Source organism: Halichoeres trimaculatus, unplaced genomic scaffold, assembly GCF_033239565.1.
Source record: "Halichoeres trimaculatus isolate MK-OKI-2021-1 unplaced genomic scaffold, fHalTri1.1 fHalTri1_scaffold_18, whole genome shotgun sequence".
Taxonomy (NCBI): Eukaryota; Metazoa; Chordata; class Actinopteri; order Labriformes; family Labridae; genus Halichoeres; species Halichoeres trimaculatus.
The window spans coordinates 18,772,295-18,784,201 of NW_027437196.1; the positions used below are offsets into that span (position 1 = coordinate 18,772,295).

Genomic DNA, 11,907 nt, shown 5'->3' on the forward strand with positions numbered 1-11,907 from the left:
TCTGTACTATTCACAGTTTTTAGAATAGGCATCTACATTTTTATAAGTGCATTTTGTGCAAATCAGTACTGGTTCCCAAGAGACATTTAAGTTAATACAATACCAGAGTTCATTGTTTTGAGACTCCTGTAAATGATATTAACACTTGTTTTAAAAGTACGGCACCAAAAACTAAGCCCAGCATTAGTCCAGGAAGCCATGCAGCCACACCCAGGCCATGATGCATCAGCTAATTTTGATGCAAATACATATCAGCTAAAAGCCCAGCTGACAACCTTCCATACATTCATTTAACAAATGTCAAAATGGGTAGACTTTATTAGTCTGCTTCCTTTGCAAAACACTTTGCAACCTGCATTCATCACAGCCCCTCCCTTTTCTGCCATGTCAGATTTTAACAGCGTCTATGTTTGTCATCTGTACCCCAGGGTCTTTGTTGCTGTTCTTCCTGCATGTACATGAAATGAAGGTGAGGTGTGCAGACACTAAGGGCCTCTCCGTGCCACTGGTTAAGGCATTCCTTGTTTGCATGCAGGAGGAAAGGCAGCCCTCAGAAAAAAACTGTGCAAAAAATAACTTTCTGCATGATGAGATCAGTCGTTACTGAGCTGGTTTATATATCGCTTTTTATTTCTAACCTGAGTGCTGATACAGAATAAAAGACATACCATCATTTGAAATACTATAATTGGTAATAAAAGGCAAAATTTTTAATATTTTGTGAAAATATTTGAAGACAAGAGCTTACTCTCTGTATCAATTTATAAATGTCATTATTCTGAACCACTGATGTTTGCAGTGGTTTTGAGTTCACAGCCAACAGCCCATAGCTCGAATCTTTAACATCTTGGGAGGAGTTGACATAACAGTGTCTCCTCTGCTCTCAGTCTGTCTATATCAGAATAAACATGTGGATATGAATTGCCAAAAGGACTCAAAATGTCACTATTTGCTGACCTGTGAATGAGAACAGTTGGGTTTGGTTGCTGTGACAGAGGCTGGAGCAGAGAGACACACAGTGGGCGGGGAAAACATTGGCCTCAGCTGCAAATGAAGAGTCTGACTGACTTCATCCTGCACATTATTTGCAGTTGTGCGGGTGTGTTTTTAAGTGTTGAACTTGATTACTGGAGCTCCTTTTCTTTGTACTCTATCACTTGTGTATCAACCCGCCCTGCTCTCTCTGTCTCTCACTCTTTAAAACACTTGTGGCAGCTTTTGGGTGAAAGGCATCAGCTTTTGAAAAGTATCACAGTGAAAAAAAATCTGATAACTTCAAGAAATATTGTTCACAAGAAAGGATTGAAAAGTATGCCATCTCACAAACCCACACATTCATAACTGTTAAACTATCCTAAACTGTATTAAAAGTCAGACAAATTGAAGTTAACAGGCCCTGGGGACACTTAGAGGTAGGATCTGCCAGAGTTCCCTAAAAACATAGAATGTGAATTTTTACTGGAATAATCCTGTTTAATAATCTCCTACAGCCTCTATGCATGCGTGTCAGTGTCAGTGTCTGCCTCATGCCCCTCCTCTGCCTGTATGTTGGGTTTTTTTGGTTGTGTCAGGACATTTTTAGGCGCAAAGTAGGCAGGGTTACATCAGCCAATCACAGGGCGCCCAGTATGCAAGTGGCTTTGCAGGTTTATGACTGCAAGGGAAAGCTAATCAGAGAAGCTAAAATAGTGGATGTAGTATGAAGGGAGAAAACACAACCAAAGTGAAACGAAAAGCCAAATAGATAAAGCTTTTTCCTAAAGATGGTGAAGCTTGGCTTGACTTGCACCCACTTCCGGGCACTTTGAGAGCAGCACAGGAGGAAAAGTGACACAAGTTGGCTTTCTGCTGTTCAGGTATGTGTCAAATAGCAAAGTCATTAGCTTGTGCTAACATGCCAAGTCAGGTGCAAGGCTCTCAAGTCTTTCCCACTTAGAAAGTGATGCTACAGGTGGTTGCTAAGCTAGTGAGTGTGTTCACGTTGCTTTGGCCAGAGGCTGTGGGTGTGCGCTGCCGCTGGCACTGAGCCAAGGAGGTGGAGCCCAATTTGAATGTTGTGTTTACTAACATGTAACAAAAATTCCTGCAGACCCTACCTTTAAGGGAATTATACCAGATTCTGCCAATAATTCAGAATATTCTGTTCATGTTCTGGATTAATGCCTTCAGTAAGTAAGAGATAGAAAAGTGATTTTGTCAAACATCTGCTCATTAGACAGTACTTATGATAGGAAGCAGATTGCATATTGGTAACATAAACACTTAAATTTTTTAAATGTTACACAAGCTGCTCTTCCATTTCATTAAATGTGAAATAAATAAGTCAAAACTCCAGACATCACAACTGTCTACAAGAAAACTGTCAAACGCTCCGAGGTATCAAATTACAGTCTAGATTAATTCAACCTTTTGCTGCACACTGAATCCACCAGTAGACACATATTTGCATTCAGTTTTTTTTCTACTACATTATGGCTGCCAACATTAATACTCACTTTTACCTTTGCTGAGCAGTTGTTATTGCACACTCTCATTCTCTGCCCACTCAGCCTGTGGGAGACAACATTCCTGTGTGGTGTATACATCTGCAGGTCTAAACCCATTCTGTTATGTTAATAAATTCAAACAAAGAGAACCAGAATATTCAATATCTAATGATGTTCAACCTTGAATTTCATGTTTCAGTGCAACTCTCTGTACATCATACATTAGCAGGGTAGGGTGTGAGTTTGCTTAGAGTGCTTAGAGTGCACAATGTGCCCTGTGAACTAGGCTAATGTTCTCTATGCTAATGCTAAATGGAGAAAACTAGAGAACCATGCTGAATGGTAGATCATTGTATCATACCATCTGAGATGCAATGTGAGAAAGCACTTCTCTATTCGAAACTGCAGATGGAAAAGTCATGGATAATGAGGCTTTCAGCTAAGACTTCAAATGAAACTGCCTCACAGAAACTTTAACTTGTGAAGTTAAGTCTGCAGAGGAACTGAAGCCTGAGCACACCACATCTTTTCTAATTTATAAGGCTGCACAAAATGGGTTTGAAATCTTTCGAGTAATCAAGATGATGCTCGTTTTTACACATGACTTGATTTCAAACCAGACAGTTCAATTTTGTAACATAGACACAGCAACAATGACCCATTTAAAGCAAAAGCCAAAGCTCCTGTGTATTATCTAGCCAAGATTTCAGGTGAGTTTGGACTGCACAATACGTCCCACTTTTATCTTGTTTTGCAATAAAATCCTGAGTAGTAAACACAGGAGACTAAAAGTCTGAATTCACCAAAACAAACGCGATATAAAGCAAAACATATCACGTAGTTTTGTCTTGTATATGTGCAATTTAACCTGATGGATGGGTATCACATTCTCTCATGCCATACATAAATAAGATACCCTCTAAGAAATATTTCACTCTTCTGATATTACAGATTTGACAATAAAACTACCTTGAAATTTAAGTTTTCCCAGGCTTGTCCTCTGAAAACAGTGCTCTTCATGAAAACACCACCAAACTTTGCAAAGGGGAGCTGATAGTAAGAAAATCCCAATGCGGCAGCAGCCTTATAGTTTAATACTCTTTAAAGAGACATGGAAATAAAGGTTGCACAACTAGGGATGCACCGATACCAATACCGATACCTGGGCTTTGGGTATCGACCGATGTGAATCCTGATCCGATACCAGTGTTAAATAACAACCTGCATGCTCTACTGTGGGATGAGACTGGTAATGTTTTGAGTAAGACAAAAATGGGTACATATGCAGGTGTGTGTCAAATAATCAAGTGATTAGCTTGTGCTAACATGCTAAGTCAGGTGCAAGGCTCTCGAGTCTCTCTCGCTTAGAAAGTGATGCTACAGGTGGTTGCTAAGCTAGAGAGTGTTTTCATGTAGCTTTGGTCAGAGGCTGTGGGTGTGCGCTGCCGCTGGCACTGAGCCAAGGAGGAGGAGCCCAGTTTGATGTTGTGGTGTGTAACAAGTTGTGTGTAACATTTAACAAAAATTCCTTGTTGTGGAATTACTGAAATTAATATTTATTTAAACTATACATTTTGAAATGTTTAACAGCAGTTTGGTTAAAAAAATGCTTCAGAATTTACAAAAATGACTATTTGATTGTAAAATTATATAACTCTTAGACTAAATCATCCTTTAGCCTTAGTGTCAACTTTGGACCAATCCTTTCCCACCAATACCCAATATATCTTTGAGGGGCTGGATTGGCGCTGATACCCAATACGATGATTGAATCGGTGCATCCCTATGCACAACAGCAACTAACAACACTCACACTTATGCTCCTAAATATAATTCATGAGCAGTATGCAGATGAGCAGCCAAACACTCAGGTAGACTGGGGCAGATCAGCAGATCTTGCTAGGAGGGGGGACCAATCAGCTGATGTGAGACCGCCCCATAAGGCCACTCCCATAAGCAAATGAGCGAGAACTCGGCCAAGCAGCTTGGTCGAGCCTGAGTGCCTGTCTGAACTAACGCTTTGCTCCATTTTCAGGTTCCAGAGATCACATCCCACATCAAATGTGACAAATATGACTGTAGTTTGTAACCCTGCGCACATCTTTGTCCACAGAAGGTGACAAAGTCAAGACTTCACCAAAAGCTAATCTGTTCCAATGAAGAGATGGAAAAAAAATGATTTGGGGGTTTATTTAATAATCAAGGGGGACATGATACATAAAGCTATCACAAAAAGCATGGAGAACACAGGCATGTCTGATATCACTTCAAAATAATTGTTGTAATTGTTTTTACTGGTAGCTCATTTTAGAACAATAAAACAACACATTACATATTATTCTTATATTTTCAGGCCTACTGGGTATCCCCGCACAGAGAAAACCATTGGTTTGTGCACAAAAAAGAACACACAAAACACACACACAAGCACTACTTTTCCACTTTTGCAAACACACCCAGATGCAGGTGCTCATATCCCAACAAACATGTTATTTCCCACTTGATCAGACAGAAGGATAATACCATGTTTCAGTGCAGAGAGCATAGATGAAGCCACCTACAAGATACCTCCCTGTCCCCTGACACATAACATATCATTATGATAAACCCTTTTTTCCCTATCTCCCTCCCTCCAAAGCGCTCTCTCTTCGCTTGCTCTGAGTGAAGTGAAATGAGTCAACAGGTTTTTTTTATTGTTATTATTACCTGCAGGGTATGCAACATATGTAGAAATAAACAAATCAGCCATGACGGGCACTCTCAGATGAATTTCTAACACTTCTGATTTCACACATATGAAAAATGTCAATCAACATGCATAAAGAGAGTCTCGTGAGTCAAGAACAGTGCAACAAAAACGCACAGATAGGTGGTAAAATATCGGATCAGTCAAAGTAGTTAATAGGAAGTAGATGCAAAAACAAGCTGGATTGGAAGTGGTCACACACGCAAACATTATCAAAGGCAAATGCAAACACTCAGAGACTTTCCAACCTTGGGATGATAAACCCTCATACATGTCTCAAAGGTCACAAACGCAGGCATAAACACAAACACACACACCAGTACAACAACAAACAGACATACACACACACACACACAGGCCTACTTGGGGCTTTATTTTCGCCCGGGGAAATCAAGATGATCTGTGCTCCCACCATGGCTCCTCTTTGATGCTCAATTAACTCAGGCAGACCTGGATAGCAGAGCCAATTATTAATTCAGCTTAGCAAGTGCATGGTGGAAGGCACACAAGCGACGTCACGGCTCAGCAACTACGGACACACTGCTCTCACACTTCTTCCCATTACTGTTATGCAGTATTTTTGTTTTGGTAAATATAGCATGCTGCAGTTCTTGAGTTTGTCTCGTTACATCGTTTTGTCCTGACACCTTCCTCTTCCCACTGCTTTTGCACCTCTCTACCTCTGTAACAAGTTCAATCACCGTCCCTTCATCCCCCAACCTTCACTGTCTTTTGCTTACACCTTCATCTCGCCCAATCTTTGCCACAATTTACCCCTGCCAGTGAATCCCTTCTTCTCTCAGCTGCACCCTTAAACCACCTCTCATCATCACACCACATATTTCCTTTCCCATCCCTTTTCTTCTTTTATTGTCTCTTGCACTAAAGACTGAGGGATAATAGAGTAGGGGGGATAGATGAGGAGGAGGAGGAGGAGGAGGAGGAGGAGGAGGAAGTGTGGGCTGACAGAGGAAGTCCCATCTGCAGCGAGCTCGTTAGAAGATGGGAGGAGAGTCGGCGGCAGACACACTAGGTATCCAAACACCCCTCTCCCTCGCTGTCTTTTTCACACTCACACACATTGCTTCCTTGTTGGACTCATTCCAACACTGACATATCGCTACCTCCTCACTGTCTTCTTCCTGTGGCGCTTCTCAAAGTCCTGCTCTCATTATTCACTAAAATATACAATACAGAGTAATTGGTGACTGGTTTTGCCTGTTGGTGCCGTGAGGTCTGGTCGTTTGCCTTTTTTCCAACAGCATTAGCAAAACTACTCAGGCCATAAAGCATTGCTCAAGCTGGACAACTTTTCCTGTTTTTTCCTCTATGTAAAGAAGAAGGAGTGTAGCACATCACTGATAGGAAGATAAAAAGCGAAAGACACTTTGGAAGGATAAATCCCTAACTGCTGCTGAAGCCTGGCTGCACCCTTTTAAATGATGCCATGAAGCAACCTGACAGATGATTTTGGGAATTACCAACAGAGCCTTCAGTCTTAACAACTGTCTGCCAAAGTGAGGGATGGCAACCACCTTCCACTTGGCTGTCGCACAGGTGTATGCAGTTTATACCACACTACAAAGTGTTTTCAATGACTTTTCTGGGTATAATGTGAAGTTTGACAGATTGGAGGCATCAACTAATTGTGCGGGAAAGTATGACTAAGGTCGTTAAATATCAACAGGAAATCCAGTTGTACTATCAAAAAAGTTATTGCATTGCCATTTGAATTATTTCTCTGAGGTTTTCTATTTTGTTTTTATTTAACAATAGTTCGCTTTCCCTGAACAGGAAGAGTCATTGCTTCACCGTTTTCAACAAAGAGACAAAAAAGAAAGTTACACATGGACATCCTTTGAGCAGTCAGGAATACCTTGTACTGCTTAAAGATGTGCAAATTATTATGGAAGGAAAAAAACAAGAGGTTGACTCCAAACTTGAAGAATAAACTTCTCCAATGCACCACACAAGCCAATTTCATGTACTCAATGATACCCATGAAAATTGTCGAAGTGTCAGATTAATGCACTACTTTTGAGTACAGATCACCCCAACATGAGCAGATATGCAACACTGCAATGTGTTTATGCTGTTATTTGTTTCTGTCCATCTCTTATTATCCCTCGCTCCAACCCACAGTCTAAGCAGAGGGCTGTTGAACATGTGTTTGGTTTTGCCCAAGATTTCTGCCTGTTAAAGGGACGTTTTTCCTTCCCACTATAACTTGCTGAACCCTGCAAACTGCACCCACCCTCTGAAATGCCCTACCTCTTCACATCTAAAGTGCCTGAATCTGTCCATTTTCAAAACGCTTACTGAAAGCCGCCTTTTTAGAAATGCTTTTTATGTATGATTGCCTTTAAATGTATTCTATGCTTTTCTTTTTTCATTCATGATTTTATTATTATGTTGTTCTATGTGTTTTTTATCCTCTGTAAAGCATCTTTGAGTGCTTAGAAAAGGGCTATATGAATAAAATGTATTATTATTATAATCATTATAATTATTATTATTATGGGCCTGAATTTTCTATGGTCTTAGACCTGCTATAATTTCTTCCCTTCACAGTTTGTTTGCACTATATAAATTGATATTCATTGATAGTACTCAATAGAAACAAATGTTTGGACATTGATGCATTAATCAGCTATCCAAAAAAGCAAGCATTAAATATCTGTGATTCAATGACATTTCTTGATTTAAGACAACATCTGATGTCATGAGATTGTGTCTTACTCCTCATTTCTATGCCATCTCAAGCCCTGGAGTGTCACAAGTGATTACTCTGGTAACAGTAGCTTAGCCAAGTAACAGAAGTTCAGGACAGTAACTAGATTTTACAATTCCACATACTATTTAAATTCAACTTGATGCACAACTCACCCATAAGCAACTTCATACTTACGTAACAACAAAACATTCATATACACAAAACAACAACAACCTGAAACAGTTAAACCTAAGTCACATCACAGCATATGTAAAACTCCTTGAGCCAGAGGCTTAAAGGTGCAATGCTGAGAACAACAAGGGTAAAGAACTCACAAAGAAAGTGAGGATTTCTGTGAGCAAAATATCAGTGAAAACTTACCAAAGCTTCCATAGAATCTAAATCCATAAGGGTCCAACAGAAAACACAAGGGAGCCATGAGAGCACAGCAAACACAGAGACTGGATAACGAGCTACAGGTGTGAGCACAGGACACAGGTGAAGGAGGGAAACTCATAAGGGCAGGAAGTAAACTGAACAGGAAACAGGGAGCATACGCTTACAAAGTAAAACAGTAAACACACACAAAGGTAAAGAAGTTAAAAACACAAGAATAATGACTCAACATAATAAAACAAGAAATAAAGGCCGGACCAAAACACAGAAAATAAAGATAAAATAAAAAAAACTGAACTAAACCAGAGCAACTCATGACAAATGTGTAATAATTAACAGAGCAGACTTAGTAGAAATTTGATATAATATTTGTGAGTATGTTTGAATTAGTAAATAACCACCTGAATATAAAAATAGTTCAGTTTTTCTGAATTTAGCCTGAGCCTTTTCATATTTACAGCAGAGCAGTTCCCCACCAGGATGGCTGCCATCTAGCACTGACAATATTCTTCCAGAGAACAGACAAGCTAGCAGCATATGTGTTTTTGTATGTAGTGAGTGACTGCACCATATGCAGCATTTAGAAGATAAAGAAGAAGAGACTGGCACTATTTATGGACACCATGATGGTTAAAAACTTGACAAATGAAGGACATATGGTCAGAGAAATCTCAAAATCAATGAAAGTTGGTGTTCATCATGTCATTGTGATGCCTTCCTGCACATTAAAAGGGTTACATTCAGGTGTTATAACCTTACATGCAAGCAACACAAATATCTTTATACACATTTAATGGTGTTTTATTCAATGTGAGAATTATATAATTAATTTTTCCACCATTGTTTTCCAGCCAGACATAAAATAATAAATGAGGATGACTAATAAATGCATTGCAGCATGGCAGGGCAGAGGTGGAAATATTCTTAAAGGGGCAAACCTTTGAACTGTATGGCTAATTTATTTTATTCTCCTGCTGATCCAGAATAATAAGGTAGCAATGATAATAAGAGTGTTAAATGACTGATTCATATGCACACACAGGCTCATATTATAACACCTTGGACAATGCATGGACACATCCCGTGATAGCGGTGTTGGATGTACTTCCCAGCACCCTTGAGGGAAAGAAGAGTGATACTCCAGGTTTAATGGTGCATACCACGTATGTAATCTTGTGACAATTCCACAGTAATGGACATCTTGTAAAATTGGCCATTAGCTATGGCACATCAGTGTTTTTATGTCATTAAACAAGCTCATAAGCATCGAGTCACCAACATCAGCTTCGAATCAGCTGATTGATGATCACACTGAGGCTGTCAGTTAGAGGCTCCCTTGGGTGCCTGAGCATGTGATCAATATAATTGGCAAGTATGGATCAAACGTCAGCTGGTTTGTTGCTTTGGGGCCCATTCAAATTGCATTCTGGTGATAAATGGAAGAAAAGTTAAAAGTATATAAAGGATCACAAGAGTGAAGGACTTCAAAGTGTTGACTCAAAGTACTCACTCTACTTTGTCTTTCTCATCTTGGTCAGTTTTATGTTCCACCTGTGCCCCATACATGTTTTTAAAAGTCATGTAATGAAATGATTAGAGCCGCTCACTTCTCAATGATAGAAAATCACTCTTTGATTTCAAGGAAAAAAGTAACAACACTAGTTTAATTTCAGCTCAGTGAATCTCTGGACTGATAATAAAAGATCCACAGTCAATACTACAATAGCTTTCTCTTTTACTTCATGTTGACAAATTAACAGCATCAGATTTTGCTTCAGGGCTCATGTCACACCTCAAAGAGGCACCATGTTTGCCACTGGGCCTCATTGCTCCTCTGGAGGAAAGCCATTTCTGCACCACATTTAATATTTATATTCTTTAAAAACAAATGAAAAGAATACACTAATGGAACAATGGGACATGATTTTAAAGGTGTTATGACACAGAGGTATAAGATTAGTTCTGTCTTTTTGCCAGAATAGTAAGTGCATGCTGTGTAACCATTTAAAAAACAACTGTGAGGAGAAATTTTTACTACCTCACTACTGTGAGGTGGATTAAGAGATTCCGAGCCTCCTGTCCCCTCTCTCTTACCTTTTCCTCAGCAAAAAAATACTTAGAATGAAATATTTGAAGTGAAAAGCTGACAGGATGAGATACCTTGGTCAAAAACACATCTTACATATGTAAAGGAGTTTAGCACAGACATGAGCTGACTTATCTATTCCACAGTGGCGGAAATATTAAAACAAACAAAAATATTCTCTTACAAGCTTTGAGTAAGTTTTATGAGCTCGGTACTTGGTAGAATCCATTTTTCATTGAAGGTTTCTTCAGGACAGTGTCTCTGTTCACTTAGTCCTACATGTAATAAATTATAAAAAGTCCAAGAACAAGTATAAGGGAAGGATATCCAACTCAGGGGCTTCAGCTTTGTTATAGTGCTTTACCTTGCATAAATTGAAAAGATCTACTTTCATCCCAAGAAACTTTGTATAAACCAAAACAACTGCACAGCAAAAGATGAGTTTAATGTCAAATATCATCAGTGTGGACATTTGACAGGGGATTCCAACCTCTCTAGCACTCAATCTTTGCACGCTTCAGGTGTCAAGATGTAGCCTTAGGTAAAGCATGTTATGAGCTGTACTTGAAACATGTCAGGCAGAGAGAAGTGTTTGATCTGCAACCCTATCAATGCATGAAACCACAGCCCACTAACTCTGGGAGGAAAATCAAATTCATAACAGCAACAGTATTTCTAAATCCTCCCTGCAGCTTGCTCTGCCACGGGGAGGAGGACAACTATAATTCAAACCCTTCCCTCCTCATCAGCACTACTCTATAAGGCGACAGGCGGGCCAGCTCATCCCGGCAGCTCTTTGGACTGTTGTCAGCACTCCATCCTGTGGACGCCTGCCAGTAGCCCCTTCGACCGATCAATAGGCACCGGCGGCTAGCTTTTCCCCCTTTGCTCTCTCTCCTAGCACAGTATAAAGACTGCTCTGTTCTGCCGGCGCAGCATAGTGATTAGGCATTAGGCCTGCGCTGCTGTGTGAATTAGCTTAATCTGTGTCCGCGATGAAGGACGAGGCTTTTCATGCCCACTGGAGACATTCACTGGACATAAAAAGAAGCTAATCTTTAGGAAATTTAGAGAGAGGACAGTGTGTGTGTATGTGTGAGTGAGGAAGACACAGTTCCCACAGTGATAGCTCTTTTGTAATGCTGCTTATCCTTCGATAGTAAAATCTAATGATGTGGTAGAAGATGTGCGACCATGGGTAAGGAAAGTGTTGTACTTTCATCACTTAAAGAAGGTGAAAAGGTGGGAGCAAGATCTATATCCTTTTATTCCTGCACCAGAGGTCAGTTTAAGGGGAATTAGAGAGGACTGTGTCCTCATTGTTGTATGTCTGCTCATCTGGCCACAGAGGAAGCTGCCAAACCTGCAAATTTCAACCCAAAGTTTTGGGCAGTCCTGAGCATCCACTGATATCTTCACCCTCTCTGTCCATCATATGCCTGTCCAAGTGCTGACAGGCAGACGTCTGAACATGAACCCA

General features: G+C 40.1%; 1 protein-coding gene across 3 annotated transcripts in view; it reads right to left on the reverse strand.

Moving 5' to 3' along the window:
• ctnnd2a (catenin (cadherin-associated protein), delta 2a) overlaps positions 1-11,907 on the reverse strand; it is a 338,809-nt gene that overhangs the window by 325,711 nt on the left and 1,191 nt on the right. Inside the window, exon 1 of one of the 3 annotated variants that reach the window (XM_074693199.1) lies at positions 8,327-8,419. The exons of 1 other annotated variant lie outside the window; for it this stretch is intronic. In XM_074693199.1, coding sequence (XP_074549300.1) covers positions 8,327-8,384 — 58 coding nt within the window. In that variant the 5' untranslated portion in view covers positions 8,385-8,419. Of the gene's footprint in view, positions 1-8,326; positions 8,420-11,907 lie in introns of those variants that run through there. One more of the 3 variants, XM_074693200.1, reaches the window with a different exon arrangement.